The sequence below is a fragment of the Rhagoletis zephyria genome, unplaced genomic scaffold (genome assembly GCF_001687245.7).
Source record: "Rhagoletis zephyria isolate East Lansing unplaced genomic scaffold, Rhagoletis_zephyria_1.1 Rzeph_scaffold_01393, whole genome shotgun sequence".
Classification (NCBI taxonomy): domain Eukaryota; kingdom Metazoa; phylum Arthropoda; class Insecta; order Diptera; family Tephritidae; genus Rhagoletis; species Rhagoletis zephyria.
Window position 1 is genome coordinate 81,591 of NW_016158477.1, and position 17,815 is coordinate 99,405.

Consider the following 17,815-nt stretch of genomic DNA (forward strand, 5'->3'; position numbering starts at 1 on the left):
ACAGATTTTGGTAAGATATGTATATTAAAATACACTTGCACTAACAATTTGAACGTGTTAGTACCAAAAACAACGGAGGTTGGTATGCCACTTTTTTAAAAAACGTAGGTAGGTATGTATTTGCAGTTTTTGATTTTCTTTTTATAATGTTTTTGACTTCTCCTTTAAATAATAAAATTTTCTGATTAGGGCCTTTGTGAACAAGGTAACGCACACGTAACATAATATAAACAAAAAATTTCCAGAATATCAACTTTGTACAAGGCATTACATTTATTTCTAATTTCAGTCATTTATTAATATAATCTTATAAAAAAAAATTTAAACATGAAAAAAAAAACATTTTAAAACGAAGATTTGGCAGGTTTTTGGTTTTTTATAAGCGTGCAACTTCTTTAAACACAAATGTTGCCAGATGTTGCTGGCAAAACACATATCTGTTGCTAAACATTTATTTCTTTGTTTCTGCCTCGGAATTTAACAGAATAACTGCGTTCCAAATGGCTGTTAAAATTCCATACTAGAAACGTTCTAGATTTCCATACCACAATGATTTCCACTGAGTCGTTTGCACCTTCTCGTTGTTAAATGTTCTCTGCAAACACATCATTTGGACATTAAAAAGTACCGCGGCGAAAATCTAAATTCGCCTTGAACACCTCCTTCTATAAATTCGCCTTGATTGCGCCGATTGCAGCAGAATTCGTGAGAGTAATTTTGGCGAGACGTTATTATATGCATTTCAAGTTTAGAAAAAACTTTAATTACTAATTTATATGATATCGGCTAAAATACTTGAACTTATCGCAACAGAGAAATATTATTTTATCAGTTTTAACCCTAGTCGAGCGAAGGTTCAAGAAAAATACTTTGAGGGATAAAGAAGTCTTTCAGGGTGGAGATCAAGGCGAATTAATATAAGGTGATAGCAGGAGTACAAAAACAAAAATTTACATGTATTTTGTTTTTGCTTTGGCGGCATAAACTGTCAAAATCTGTAAGAGTGTGTGTAGAAATTCAAACAAAATTTTTCAATTGGATATCAGAAGCCGTGCGGCGAAACACATACACAAAATCAGCTGAGCTAGTAACACCACCTTATATAAATTCGCCTTGGTGGAGATTCTGCAACCAGTTAGCGATAAGTATCGGATCGACATCGCACTTGTTGACGTTAAAATTTTACATATCATACGTCAAAAAAAACCGATACCGATTCGAAAATTGACGCTAACTGGTTACAAAGTCTGCCCCAGGCCTACAAAAATGATATCGTCCGATTCAGCTGGAACAAAAAAGCTTCAAACAAGAGTTTCTCTGTATTATGGCCTCGAACCGATGTATATACATCTTCCATTTAAATCAGTATTAAAAGCTCTATTGTTTCCTACATTCGGGCTTTGATAGGCGAGTCTCCCCTGAACCGTTTTTTCCATATTTTTGGCCTATGTGCTATTTTATTCGAAACCTAAATGTTTCGGTACCGAGTATCGAGAGTAATAGGGATTCAACTTTCACAGGCGATTAGTTGAACAAAAGTTGAACGAAAGTAGGCAGCCGACCAACTTCATTGTAAGCGATTAGTTGAAAGGCCGTTTACACCAGGCGATTGTTGCTTTCAACTAAAAATCGATTGAAAAATCGCCTCATGTAAATTCCCTATAATGGATACTTACGCATCTATAAATTCACCATGGAATTGAACAATAAAGATAAAAAAATTAAGGCAGTCATTGGAAAGGGAGTATTGGCGAGCCCATGTGAATTTTCGTGACGTACCGTTTTTCTGCCTAGCCAATGTTTCACCTAGTCCATCTGTTAAAAATCCTTCAAAAATCAATTTCGCAGTATGGCAATGGTAAGTCAGCTGTTTTGTTTGCCGCTTGCTTGTTGTTTTTGTTTTTATGTTGACAGGCAAAGGAAAAGGCAAAAAGTAAATAAACAAATAAAAAGTATAACAAGAAAGTGATTGCAAAAATAAGAACGTAATTACTAAATATTCGATGAGCTCCAAGGAACTTTATTCGATACGAGAATGGGCGCCTTTAACGGATGTAATGGAAAAGATACCTGTGCGTACGATACGCGCACTTGGAATTTTTCCGGCCGATTTGAATATAACTTGCGTCGATGCAATTACAGAGTTTTTGGCATTGGGTAGTGATGCTGGCATAGTTTTCTGGTATGATCGGTATACCGGCGAATTGCAGAAGTTACGCACAGAGGTGAGAAATCCCAATTCATTTTTAAATAGTCGTCGTGAAGCATTTGATCCTTGTACCCCGACTCCTACAAAAATGCATAAATGACTCATACTTAAAAAGGATACACCCATTTTTTGTGATAGAAATAGTTCATGTTTAGTATGTATACATTTCTAATACCTTACATTCTAATCCTTCTTTTCCCCTCCCGCAAGTTTGCTGCACGCATTACCTGCGTGAAAATTGTCGATTCGGTTGAATATATGGTAGCAGCGGGCAATGCTAGTGGCCAAGTAAGCGTATTTCAAATACAAAAACAACTACCGCCAGATCTGAATTTAGTTGCTCCATGTACACGGGCCAAACCCATCGAAAGGTACACTATACGAGACTTGCACAACTGTGCCGTCAGCTGTGTGGAGTGGTCGAAAAATGGTATGAAGCTTTATTCAGGCGATCGGCAAGGCATAATAGTACTGACCGAATTCGACTTTCAAGCTGTAAGTGGGACGCTGCTATCGCTTGCATATCTTAATAATTTTGACATTTCTTGTACCCAGCACCTAAGCAAGTCATCCGAGATACTTGGCGAAACATATGAAATTGTACAGCTTAGCGTCTGCCAAAGTTATTTGCTGGTATCGACACTTTACCGTTCGGTCGTCTGCCAACTCAATAGCCTTACTGGTCAATGGCAAGTGACTCAGGTCGGCAGAAAGGATCGAAAAGTTTTAACCGAGATTGGTGGTATATTCCTAAAGCAACAGTCTAGCCGCCCAATTTTGATTTGTGGTCGTCCAGGTTTGCGCTTTTGGATTGCTGATACGGAAGGGAATGTGGAGAAAACATTACTGTTTCGTGAGGCCGTAGCGCGAAGTCCTACTTGGGAAATACCTATACTCAATCCGAAAACATTATCGCAACAATGTCTTGCTTCCAACGGCGGAATCGGCGGGAGCGATGATGTAAACAGAAACTTTGGCACTCTATATTTATATGGAGGACAGGATATGCTGATCGTGACGCACGATGAGTCAACTTTGTACGTTTTGAATTTGGATCGACTGCGTGTTGAAGCGGTAGCCCGAGGTTTTCGAAAAATTCTTGATTTTTGTGTTTGTGGCAAGGAGATTTTCATTTTGGAAGGATCGCGTTCATTATTGCGACTGGCACCATTGCCGGAAAAGCCGAGTAAAACTGGTAAGAAAAATTTGCCTGCATATATGTACATGCATAAAATTATAATTTGAGAAGTCGGTTAATTATTTTACTTTGGTACAGCCAAAGTAATTTTTAATCCTTTGCTAGGCGCCTCAATAGCTAGTGCCTTCGAATCGCCGATGGAATCGTTTGAACCGCCTGAGCGACCAGTGGGTAAAGCAGACGAGTGTTATGAGTTGCCTCCAGTAGAGGCACTAAATTTGAATGTACCAATTGAATTAGCCGTAGAATCACCGAGGGCGGAACAAAGTCGGCGTTTAGAAATTCTCAATCAAATATCTGAAATGGATTTCGATCAATCGATATTATATCACAGTTTAGGTGGACGAAAACAACGTTCACGGTGGCACAGTCGTGATAGAGATGATGTTACTGGTACTTGGTCGGCGCCAAAAAAGTCAGAGGGTATTGTAGAAATCGGACGTGTTGTGGAACCGGAAACAGGAGTAGATACGTCGATTTTGGCCTTGACGGCTATGGAAGTTATGGGGGCGGATCCGAATGATAAGCACGCAGCTATGACAAAACCGACATTTATGGATAGCAGTTTTTGCACAACTACTGTGGCTAAGGTTTTAGAAAAGGATACACAAAGGTAACGTCAATTCAAACTGATCGTGCATTTCAAAATTAATTTCCTTTTGTTACTATCAAATTTTATTGTTTTTTTCTTATACGATTATTTATCTTGCCAAATTTATTTTATGTTCGTTCTCAACTGCATTATCGCCTACATCGTCCGAACCGAACAGAAATCCGCTATCACTAAAACCGAAAAGTGGCATTGCACTTATGCCTAAACAATCCAGCTTAGATTCTACTTCACCATCGCCAACACATATCGTTCCTGCTGCACCAGCTTCTACGCCCACACCAGCACCACTCAAAGAGCTTGCCCAAGCATATCCCAAACAAACAAAACTCGAAGACGCCAGCGTGCAAACAACTCCTCGCAAGAAGGTCTATTACATTGAAGAAGAGGACGTTGAGGGTAACATCTACACTGGTCAGCCAGTAGATGATCTTTGTCATGCAGCTTTGCATGCGGCGACCCTAATTGAGGAATACGACAAAGATAACGAAAGCGGTACAACGTCAAAACTGCCAGCGCGCACCACCCCAGCAGTACAATTAAAATTCATTCCCACACAACCAGTTAACGAGGAAATAAACAGTTTTTTACCAGATTTTCGTCGAGCATGCGATCCATGTTCGTCTCCTCCAAGGGTACATCAAAAAACTCCGCCACCCTCAGCGGAATCTAATGGTAGTTCCAGTGAATGGGAATTCCTCGATAATTAAAATACACTATTTTTTAATATCACATCAGTTCTAAGGTAATTCGCTTCTTACGAGTGCTGTTTCAATCGAACATAATTATTGTATGAATGATTTAAAATCTTTGTCAATTGTGAAAACAGTTAACTTTAATTAGTTAACTAAACCACATCTGTATTATAATTGATATGTTATATAGCACTATAAAATTTTATGTTAAATCACATTTTTATTCCTTGTTGTAGCATATTGTAATCGCTTTCTGTTTTATTTTATCTCATGTTTTAAACATCAAAATAATTATGCAATTATTTGCAATAATAGTATATGTATGTAAAAAAGCTATACCAAATAAAATGCATGGTTTATTGCATTTTATCGCTTAAAGGATTTGTGTAAAAGTATGCAGAAAATCGAGTTTGTGTTTTTTTTTAGTAACTTATTTATCCGCTTTTGCGTTATATATATATATTCATATAAACTATAAGTCCGCTTGAGCCGACCGTGAACTTCAGAAACCGGAAGTGTATTTATATAAGTTATCCCAGAAGATAATTTAGGTAGGCCTTCTTAAGCAGAGCCTCTTAGCTACCCAAGAAGGGATGCAAAAAGTGATTTCTACGCGAATGCATAAATTTATGTTATTTAGCATTACAAATGAATTTCCATAAACAGCTTAAGTTCCAATTACACATATTTGATATAAACTTTTAAGCAAATACTTCAAAGATGTATGATTTTTATAAATTAAAGAAGCAACTTTAAAATAACTCCTCCAAACGGCCTTCTGAAGTATGTCCTATAAAAGCCCTTTCCGAAGGACTTCCATGGGTAGCGAAAGAATAAGCCCTTCAATTTGTGGCACTCCATACAAAAAAGAAAGGAGAAAGAAATATAGAGTGGAATGCCTCTTGACCCTCAGGAAGGCCTTTCAGAAGGACTTTTAACTCCTGAAATTATCTACTGGGGTGATGTATTTTTCAAAAATCCAGCCTATATTTGCATATATAAAATTAAAATTCATTGTACGTTGGAGTATAAAAAAATAGGTACGACAGCCCAAAAGCAAAGCAAGTGAGAATTTTAGAACGTGTTATCTACCCTTTAAACACAAATTTTGTTCCCAAAAAAGGATGTATATTCGTTACTATCGATACGACGAAGCGAAGCTATTCGCTCCTATTCCGAATGTCGGAACGACGTCGTTCGTCGAAATTTGAGATTTTCATTGGCGTTATGAGGCAACCATTGACAAAATCTACCAAAAAATTTGGTTCCTCTTATCCTTTCGAAATGAAGAAGTATTGAAAACGTGTTAAAATCTGGCGTTAATGTTTTTATTTACTTTAGTTTAATGTTTATTTATTTTAGTGGAGCGGCGAGCCAAGCGAAGAGCTAGCATCGAGCAAAGCTTCAATTACAAACGAGAATAGATATACGCTTTGCTCTTCACTATGTGCTCTCCCATTAAAACATATGCGTTTAAAATCGCCGCTTGGCTCGATGCTCTTTGCTCGCCGCTCCACAATTTTTTTCAACTCAGTTCAAAAAACGAATGTCGAAGCGGAGGATTGCGACAACTAGAGAAGGGATGATTAACTACAGGTTTATCAGGCAGGTTCTGCAATTCACTTCCGCGTGAAATTCAACAAAACGCACCTTTAATTCGAGTTTCTTTCGGGTTCCAGAACCTGAATATAAAACTCGGAAATTGAAACACAAACTCCAAATTATGGATTCAAAGTGATTTTTGTTGAAATTCACTCGGCAGTGAATTGCATAATATGCCTGTATATCCGTTAATTTTGCTATCCCGATATCTTTTTTATAGAACTCCCTGCCCTAGTTCTTAACAACATATACGGAATATTTCTATGTTCCTCCTTAGTATCTTCGTTTCAAAATGGAAAATACCGATATATTTCCGATAAGTGTCAATAACGCCATACGTACGACGGAAACTACCACAGTTTCAAAAGCGTACTTGATTTTACTTTCCTCTACAAAGACACAAGAAGTAGAGATGGAAATATGTGACAGCAAAGAGCTTGGGATGCTGTAGATGTCAAATTTTTTCGAAAAGATTAGGTAGCTTACGAAATGTTTTAAGACCGGGACGAGCTCCATAATTGGTGTCGTAGTGAGAGGAATATTTCTCTACCCTGGTAAATGACAGCAAAAGGTCGCTTGACAACGACGAGATTCGAAAATGAATAGCACGGCTTGATTGATGATTGATTTTAAGTGTGCTCTGCGCAATCCACAAGAAGATTGACAGTGTCATACGCACCAACTCCTGCCCTGAAAATATTTGATGCGGTACCCGCTAGTGGTAGCAGAGGAAAGGGATGGCCTTCGCTGCATTGGAAATACCAGGTGAAGAGGGACTTATGTAGCTTGACGTGTGGCCCTATTAGGTATGGCGACTGATGTCTAGTTGCTGGTCTGCCAGCCATGGCTACCAGTGTCGTACTTTATATTATGTATAGCGACTAATCTCAGTATATACAGAAGCGCAGACAACATCCGAATTTACTTTTATGTAAACAAACTAGGAATTGCCCGCTTAAAAGCAAAATCAGTCTGTAAAGTAAACATTTTTATTTTAAATCGAAACGACTAAAAAGCGGAATCCTCCTCACCATATGATAAGAATAGTAGCGCTGTGATTCCATACGGAATACTAGTTCCTTTCGATATCATGTGTTTTACCGATGGTCTTATTTCCACATGTGAGATCTTTGCCAAACGTGCGTAATATTCTTCTATGATCCAGCAAATTCAACATAGGTCCGTAGTACCATGTAAGCCAATAAAAGTCCTTATACGGAAGGTCAAGAGCACAGACGCGCGTTTTGAATTATAGGAGGGGCAAGAAGCCTCGCTGTTCCACAGGTTGTAAAGCTTTCCCGTACATTGGCTAAATGAGTCGTGTGATCGCATGAATATCGTTCAAATGAAGCCATTGATATACCTATTGTGTTCCTTCTTGGACAGATGTGGTCGAATCTTTCCTTGTCAATTCGCCACTTTTTCAATTCGTCTTAATATTAATGAATTGGTTTCTTTGAGTCTTACTGCTGTAATAACGGCCGCCTCGAGCAACTTCGTCAATCGGAGGTAGATGCAAGATCACGCTTACACAGTGTAACGGTCTTTATATGCAAATTTTAACGCATCCTTGATTTAGCCATCCGAAAAGTAAATTCGTCTAAGATAAACATAGGGCCCTAGCAGAACAAACCCCGTGGGGATTTCTATATATTTCGCCTGCAGCGTCATCCATTGGGTCCATTTTCGGCAAAACCTTTGCTTGTCATGAAATTTATACGCATTATGAATTCCAATCGGATTTTATANAAAGTAAATTCGTCTAAGATAAACATAGGGCCCTAGCAGAACAAACCCCGGGGGGATTTCTATATATTTCGCCTGCAGCGTCATCCATTGGGTCCATTTTCGGCAAAACCTTTGCTTGTCATGAAATGTATACGCATTATGAATTCCAATCGGATTTTATAAAAAAATACGGATTTTTTAAATACCGAAACTCCAGGAATTTTTCATCAGAAATCGGTTAATAAATACGACTTTTATAAGTAACTCTACTCCAGCACCACCAGCGTGTTTTCTAGTAGCCTATAATAGGACCATATATGCAAGGTATAACCTACGACAATTTGACTGGGCTCTATTGAGTGGTTTTTGAGTTTAGTCCGAAAAACGGAAATGGCTATCATTGTATGTAAGCAATATGTTTCGAATGAAAAAAAAAAATCATCATGAAAGTAATAAACGTTTCGAATCATTCAGGTAGCTTACGAAATCGCTTCATAAATACAACTTTTATAAATAAATCGCCTTCCGCACCACCTAGCGGCTCAGTTTTTGGTAAACGTATTTTCCATCATGCTGCAACTATTCCTTTTGATATTGAAAGAAATCGGTTCACAAATACGATTTTTATAAATAAATCGCCTTCCGCACCACCTAGCGGCTCAGTTTTTGGTAAACGTATTTTCCATCATGCTGCAACTATTCCTTTTGATATTGAAAGAAATCGGTTCACAAATACGATTTTTATAAATAAACCGACTCCAGCGCCACCTAGTGGCAAACGTATTTTTCATCATGCTGGTAGATTACCTTTTGAATTTGAACGAAATCGGTTAATAAATTTGACTTTTATAAATAACTCGACCCCAGCGCCATGTAGCGAGTTTTCTAGTAGCCTATAATAGGGCCATATATGCAGGGTATAGTCTCTGAAAATTTTACTGAAATCTATCCAGTAATTTTTGAGTTAGTAAGTTGAGTTAACGTAATGCGAATTTTAGTATATGGTTGCCCATCGACTGTTAGTCGCCATACACAATAGGGCCATTGGTGCTTCTAATTGGCGCCAATCAGAGAAAGGGAGGAAAGCAGCCGAAATCTTTTAAACGGTTATAGCGCCAATCAAGAAGAAATGAGGAGGAAGTTCTCTCATAATTTTTGAGTATGCCCTGCAATTAGAAAGCCGCGTTTAAACGATCCAAAAATGCGCCCCAAATTACTACGAAGAAATGGCATGTTTAGAGTTATATTTAGGACGCATATTGTGTATTATTTTTTATCGAATGCTGTATGAGTTTCTTAATGCGAATTCTTCAAGCCGTATTTCCTACCTACTTATCTCGAAAATTATACATACATATGTACATAGTATGTACATATGTGAAATACAAACGTCACCATCCACGTAAGTTTTTTCAGGGACTTGGCGCGTGCACAGTTGTTAAAAAAATGTGTATTAAACTAAAATAAAATAAATTTAAAAGTTTTGATAAACAATTTTAAGTAATCAACATTTGCTTTTCACTCAATAAACAACGTTTATAGATATTCGTGAAAATATGTATTTTTACTATTTATTATCTAAAATTTAATATGAACAAGTAATTTTTAAGCAAAAAAAAAAAAACAAAACCGACTTCAATTCTCATATAAAAATTTAGGAGTGCCGTTAATTTTTTTATGATCTAATGATTGGATCTAAGTATGGGACCACCTCTGAGACACTACCTTTCCGATGCAAAAAGAATTCTCAAAATCGAATACATAAAAAAAATATATATATATTCCGACGAACTGATAACCTCCTCCTTTTTTTTGGAAGTCGGTAAAAAATAAGCCGGTGGTCATGGTCATCGCATTCTATTACCTATTCTACCAAATTTCCAACCAGTAAAGAATTACAATATCGAATCTATGTAAGTATGTATGCAGGAAGACCCTTCTCCGCTTCTTTAAGAAAATAAAACCTTGCCTTTCGTGTTTTCAGTTGAATAACTTTTGTGAGCTTTAATGGGACAAATCATATATGTAATACTTCTATATTGGAAGTAAGCTAACTTCTCAATGTGTAAGCATTCCGAAATCAAAGCGAGACATACCTTGTTTATACCTACGCAAGAACCGCATTAACAAAAAACCGATTTTACTGAACACATATTACTTTCTAGAGTTTATACCTGTGTCTTTATAGCGCACTCGCTGAAACCGTATTCAAAAGTAAACAAAATTTGCTGTTTATTATTCGATATTTCTTTAACAAATACTTTGCACGGTTCACCGAAATAGAAGCGAACAATAATTCAAATTTATTTTAATAATAATTAAAATTTAAGACGGGCATCAGCCTATTTTCACTTCGCGTCAAATGAGTGATGTGTTTTTACCTGTTTTCTAACCGAAGTGAGAAATAAAAAACCGATTTGAAAACTAATTCGAGTCAGTACACTTTTCAATTTCAACGCGCTTTGAAATTCAGTTTATTACCTTGTTTATACCTACGCAAGAACCGCATTAACAATAATATGATTTGACTGAACACATATTTCTTTCAAGCATTTATGCCTGTGTTATTATAGCGCACTCGCTGAAACCGTATTCAAAGGTAAACAAAAGTTATTATTTTTATTCGATATTTTTTAAATTATTAATTGGCGCGGTGGACCGAAATGGAAGAGAACAAGAATTCAAATTTCCTATAATAACAATTCAATATTTAAAACGGGCTGTATAAAGAAAACCAGCCTTTTTTCACTTCGCGTCATATGAGTGATGTGTTTATATCTGTTTTCTAACCGATGTGAGAAATAAAAGAGCGATTTGAAAACAAATTTGAGTCAATACACTTTTGAATTTCTGAGCGTATTGAAAGTTGGTTTATGCTTCCGTTTTAAATCACAGCGAACTAGGTCAAAGCGCTTTATGTGTCGGTATAAACAAGGTAAGAGTCTAGTACCATTTTTGTCAAGGTATTGTGTACTTGAGTACCGTTTTTGTATATGTGTTGTGTACATGTTTATTTATAAATGTATGTGTTCCTTTTCTTTCGTACGTGTTTATTGATATATCTGTACTGTAGTGTTTTCGGACGGTACTAGCTCTTACTGCCAATATAGGAGTATTACATATATGGTACAAATAGACATATAATTTCCAATATTTACTGAGTAAAATAAATCGAAAATTTTAAATTGGCCTAATATCATCTATGTATATGCATTAGGGTTGTACTCAAAGCCGTAGGTTTTTACTCTTCAAATTCACAACAATTGCGCTGGCATGACCGTATCGTATGGATAATGATGCTCTGGTGAAAAGATCCTTCAACTAGTGCCCATGGATGGACAACGCAAGCATATATACCATGTACAGAGGCACGCACTGGCGTAACATCGCAAAGGAAGAGGCAACTGTAAAATATGGCGAACAGAAGATCTTTTATGAAAATATGGATATATTATCTTTATAATTGTAAAATCGTTGATATTCAAAGGAATAAAAAATATCCCTTCAATCCATTGTCCTTCGCATCTTTAAGGAGTGTGAAAAACGTTAAATAATATCAATATTACCGACTTCATCTTAATAGAAGGAGTTTTTAGAAAGTAATATTTAGTAGGTATCCCTATTAGAGTTATTTCCAGTTGCTTTCTTTTATATTTGTAATCCTTGCTCCTTTAATTTGGAGTGACATACAATTTTGAACCCATACATAACAAAAGCACAGCGTCAGTGATGCGATTAAGTAGTATTTATATATTTTTTAAATTTGTTTCTCGCCGTTAAAAATAGGGCATCCCTTTTACTCCATCCAATGCGCGACTGTGGTAATAGTTATGATTCGGTGTGAAAGTTTGGCATGTTTGCTATTGCTTTCTTTTGAACAAAGCTACACATTAAAGTTAATTGAATTAATTGCCAAAATTTGGAAGTGATTTCTAGATAAATGCAAGGTTAGCAAGATCACTGTTTATATGTGAGTACTCGAAAAAAAATAACCTCCAATGTCAAATGGTAATTACTACAAACCCTGTTTCAGAGATAACTAGGAATGCATCAGATCAAATGAGTAAACAGAAACGATACAAATTGTGTTAAACGAAATGGCAGATAGTTTTGTAAAAGACGATGCCAACCTCACAGCCACAGATACAGCAGATGAGATGAACTCATCTTTGACAGAGCTGGGCATCGGATTGCCCATTTCTCCGATTAGTACTAAGGTACTAAGAAAACTTCGCACGGCTTTCGAAATAATTTTAAATTACATTCACACCGATTTTGGCGGGGCAGTACCGATTTTGAAAAAATTGCCCCCTGAATATAATTTTTTTTAAGTTTTTATAATTACTTGTTAGTTTTTTTTAATGAAACGATTCTAACTGGAATTCGATGAAATTGTAAAAATAATACATATCCCCCGAAAAAATCATGTATATGAAAAATATAAGACATTTTAGCTTTCTTTGGCTATTCCACTTTCGATTATTTAGTGTTTTTTATTTTATTTTTTATGAATGTGTAGGTCGTTATCTAACAAAGACCATGTATGTCAAAATTTCAAAACTTGTACAAAAATTTGTGAAATTGGACGGAGTTTCATCAAAATTTTTTAATCAGCTTTTTAATTATATTTCTTAGAAAAATTATGTGTACCGTTAATTTTTGGTAGTTTTTTTTTTTTGGGGGAAGGCGTTGCTCATTTTCTTCATACAGAAAAATGCGCGATCAAAAAATTACAGTAAATCAACAGTAAGTCCAAGCTACTTCAAACTTGCACTTTATTACATGTATGTACTAACATTTAATGGACTACAAAACTGCATACTCAAAACAATTTTAAAAAATCTGATTAAAATGTTTAAAATCTTGATCAACATTTGTTAAAATTCGTCGAATTTTTATAAATGGTCCCCAGTTTGAAATTTTGATTTAGATGTGTTTTTAGATAGTAAGTTATATTTTCATAAAAAATAAGAAACATTTTTTAATCAAAGAAAAGTAGTAAAAACTTGCAAAAATGTTTATTCCCTATTTATATTCTCGCCACCGTATATCTTATGTGTACATATGTTTGCGATCATTTTTCAAGATTTTTCTCCTTGTTTTGTTTTAAATAAAACTGTATTAAAATATGTTGTGTCTTTTCCTTCTAAAAACAAAATTGTTTGTCCGGATTCAATGCTTTAGAAATGTACCGATTTTTTGACCACAGAAATCTGGTCACCGTACATATATGTATATGTAAAACATTTTATTTAGCAATCTGAGGAAAATAAGTGAACTCATGGCCAACCAAGCACGCTTTAGAAGCTTTTTGAGGATGAATTGCCTGCAAAAAGTCCTCGACTCATCTCTAACGAGAGAGAGTATTCGCTTAACAAAACGGGGAACCCCGTTTCGCATCGCAGCCAACGAAAATTTTTATTTTATTTTTTAAACGTAACTAGTCGCTTTTTATACCCATTCGGGAATAAAGGGGAACAATTAGACTCTTCATAGGACATACTCGAACAAAAACGAACAGTTTCTTCCATATAAAGAGATCAAAAGTGGTATTAGTCGCAAGTTCCTTTGCGATTGCTCCCGGAGTCATCCCGGATTAATCGCATTTTTTGCAGGAACGGACATGTTCTTACACATGTACACATACCTACACATAAATATGTACTGCTATTAGGCAATTTCCAATCTCCAATTGCCGACAGTAGAGTGCATCGACATTTTAAACAAATCAATTTTGTTCTGCTCAACTCAGCTGGTGGAAACTTTTTCTAAAACATACTTTTTTGTTTCGGATTTATTTTCGCATTACTAGCTATATACATATATACATATGTATGAAAGCATGTTACATTAAAGTTGTTTGACAATTTGCAAAATATTCCAGTGCATTGAAGGAAAAATACTGCACAATAACAATTTACTTCGAATTGCAACAATGGCCTGTAAAATGGTTAAATATTCTAGACTACTTGCAAGTAAATGCTATGTGATTAAATGCAATACTCTCACATGTATACGTATGCAAGTACAAACATACATATGTATGTTAGTGCGATAGCGTGAACGTTGTTTGTTATCGTTTTTATTACAAAAAATTCTTAGAAAATAAATACATATAATAAATACATATTTATGTACATATGTACGTAAGTTTCCTTGGTTAAGGACTTCTCTGAATTTGATATTAGTACCGTTCATGTAATCTCTAGTAAAAAGTTATCCAGTAACTTGCCAGTAACCTAATTTCAGAGAATTTGACAATATTCGCGATCAAAGAAATATAAAACAAGTAATTTTTAAGCAAAAAACTATAATAAATTCCCATATAAAAATTTAAGATTACCGTTAATTTCATTATGATCCAATGATATCTTAAAAAAAATAATGATAGAAATCGGCTAACGTGGTCCAAAGTTATGCGGCAACATACATAAAAAAATATTCCGCCGTATTGATAGCCGCCTCCTTTTTTGAAGTCGCTTAAAAATATATAGTATGGGTTATGGGATTATATATTTTTTCCAATTTTACAACAATAAAATTCTCTAGAGAATCATAATTTTTAACCGGATGGTGTAAACCCCAAAAAGAAATTAAAAAAAATTACCGGTACAATTCTTGCACTCCCGTAATAAAAAGAGGGAGACCGAGATCCGTTAGCGCGAAGAGCTGAAAAGAGCCGAGCTGGCATCCAAGTGCATCAGCAGGATGACACAGAGATATAAAAGGTAATTTTGAGGCAAATGAGCTGGCCCTGTACCGCAAAAGCCTACTTCATCGAACTGGCAAACATACATTGAGAAAAAAAACAACCAAAAATTGGTTAATACATATTACCAAATTCAAACTTGAAAAGGAATCAACGTGATTTTTTTAGTTAATATTTATGTATTAACAATGCCTTGGGTAATATTTTCAACAATGATTTGGTAATATTAACCCCATTTTTGTTTACATTAAATACATTTTTGGTTGCCGATTTTTTCATGCGAATACGCCAATGTTCTGCACTTCACAGATCCCTTTTCATAATACCTCTGACGGGATTTGAATCCGCATATTCTGAAAGTTATTCAGCTACAACCGCTTTATAAATGTGTCTTCAAATATTCAACTAAAAGCAATTCTTTTCGTCGTTTGATTTAGTTCTGCAATTTACAGATGCTTTTTCGTAATTAAGAAAAACCAAACACAGAAAAAAATAAAAAAAATATTTATTACCGCTTACGAAATTGGAAACCGAACCCGCTGGAAGCCAACAAATACCAAAAAACTCCTCAAATGTGTTTACAAATGTTCAACTCGAATCACATTTCTTATAATCGTCAGTTTTGGCCTTGATGCGACAAAGTAGGTGCAACGCACTCATTCTTCTAAAACGCCCTATACTCATGGTAGTTGTTGGAGTCGCCTCCATTCCTTGCCTAATGGAAACACATGAAGGTAGCATGGGCTATCCACAAAACGACTCTGTCGAAACTGAAGGGTCGAAGAGGAAATCGAAAACGTTGCAATCTTTCTCTGCCACTGCTCAGGATTAACGGAACACAGCTTTATAAACATTAGCTAGGAGTCTTACGGAACATTGCAAGAATAAGGGCGAATTCCTCTAAGAAAAACTTTGGCGACCTGCTGATCAACATCCTCTACCCTATTCACAAAAAAAGACGAACCCGCCATATGCGCCGAATGGCACAGAATCAGTTACTTCTTCTTATTCTTATTTGGCTCTGTAACCACCTAAGCGATTTTGGCTAAGTTCAACAAAGCACGCCAGTCGTTCCTTTTCCGTGCCAACTGACGCCAATTGTAAATGCCAAGTGAAGCGAAGTCCTTCTCCGCCTGGTCTTTCCATCGCAGTGGAGGCTTCCCTCTTCCACAGCTACAACCAGCGGGTTCCCAGTTGAATGCTTTCAGAGCTGGAGCGTCGGTGTCCATTCGAACGACATGGCCAAGCCATCGGAGAGGCTGTATTTTAATTCGTTACACCATGTCCATGTCGTTGTAAGGCTCATACAGCTCATCGTTCCATCGTCTGCGGTACTTGCCGTCGCCAACGCGTAAAGACCTGTAAATCTTCCGCAAAATCTTTCTCTCGAATACTCCAAGAGCCGCCTCATCGGTTGTTGTCGTTGTCCATGTTTCTGCGCCATATACCAGCACAGGCATGATGAGAGACTTATAGAGTGTGGTTTTCATACGCCGAGAGACGACTTCACTCCTGAATTGCCTCCTCAGTCCAAAGTAGCACTTGTTGGCAAGAGTGATTCTGCGTTGGATTTCCATGCTGACATTATTATCGGCGTTAATGCTGGTTCCCAAATAAACGAAATTCTCTACTTTCTCGAAATTATAACTGTCAACAGTGTCGTGGGTGCCAAGGCGTGAATGTGCTGACTGTTTGTTTGATGACAGGAGTTACTTCGTCTTGTCCTCGTTTACCACCAGACCCACTCGCTTTGCTTCCTTATCCAACTTGGAAAAGGCAGAACAGACTTCGCGGTTTTTGATATCGATGTCATCGACATAAACGGCCAAATTTTTTCTGCCTTTTCCAAGTTGAATATGGAAGCAAAGCGAATAGGTCTGTAGGGGAGTGAGGGTATGGTGGGTATGGTACCCACTGGTGGTAGCAGAGAAATACGAAGGCCTGCCATGCGATGGAAAGATCAGGTGGACATAGACTTGGCTTCACTTGGCATCTTCAACTAGCAAGAGCAAAGGCTGGCACAGAAGAGAAGAGGCTGGCATACTTTATTTAACTCGACCAATGACAAACGGCAGAGAAGAAAAAGATTCATACATATGTATGTATGCGTGTTTGTACATATGCAGATTGCATTGTCTTTTTTAAACACCAGGACGCAAGCAAGTTAGTGAAGGTCAGACAAGGAGGTGTGCATTCCAGCCACAAGTGACTGTTTCTCGACATTAATTGCAACGCAAAAATCAAATGTTCATGAAACTGACAAAACTAAATAAACACATACAAAACGCATATTATGCAAATTATGCTATGACGTTGATTTATATACATACATACATATGTATATATGATCTTATATGTCATCTCGTCAAGTGCAATCAGAGCGCATCTTCAAATTAAATTAATAGAACACCATTAACTGCGACTTGCCTACATAAATTTCTATTAAATTTGTGAGAGCGGAAGAATAATCCAGAACTATCCAGCGATGAAAGATACCTACATCTATCACTCTCTACGAAAAGTACCATAGATACATACATATGTATGTCTATACAACCATAAAAAATGTATATTTTTCCATATGAAGTTGATGACAACTTCAATCACATTGGAGGGCATCCCTTTGTTGCCTGGAACTACAACGCCAATGTTGCCCTCCCCTGCACCATATGCATGTACATATGTATATACATACATACATACATATGTGCATACCTACATACGTATAGTATAATTGACAGCCCATTCATGCTGCAGATTTGTATACATTTGCATATACAGTAATTCGAAGCGAAATCCGTACGGGGAACAAAACATATTTATTCGCGTATACACAGACTAAGGTCAATTGAAATATGGACCAAGGAGAAAGGCCTGGGTGTTAACTCGGGCAAAACTGACCTGGTGCTCTTTACCAGGAAGTAAAAAATTCCCTCAATACAGCTCCCTGTCATAGGCAACAAGATTTTGAAGCTAGTACTGGACAAAAAGCTGAACTGGGGACAAAATGTACAAGAGCGTGTTACAAAAGCAACAGTAGTGGACGTAGATGGAGGCTGTCCCT

General features: G+C 36.6%; 2 protein-coding genes across 2 annotated transcripts in view; one reads left to right on the forward strand and one right to left on the reverse strand.

Moving 5' to 3' along the window:
• The window catches only part of Dp (transcription factor Dp), a 47,730-nt gene that overhangs the window by 21,007 nt on the left and 8,908 nt on the right, over window positions 1-17,815 (reverse strand). The gene's annotated exons all lie outside the window — the stretch shown is intronic.
• On the forward strand, window positions 1,800-5,469 carry LOC108363833 (WD repeat-containing protein CG11141-like). Its single transcript, XM_017617334.1, has 5 exons — window positions 1,800-2,225; window positions 2,420-2,704; window positions 2,765-3,404; window positions 3,486-4,020; window positions 4,178-5,469. The coding sequence occupies exons 1-5, from the start codon at window positions 2,004-2,006 to the stop codon at window positions 4,725-4,727; spliced, it is 2,232 nt and encodes a 743-aa protein (XP_017472823.1). The 5' UTR covers window positions 1,800-2,003; the 3' UTR covers window positions 4,728-5,469.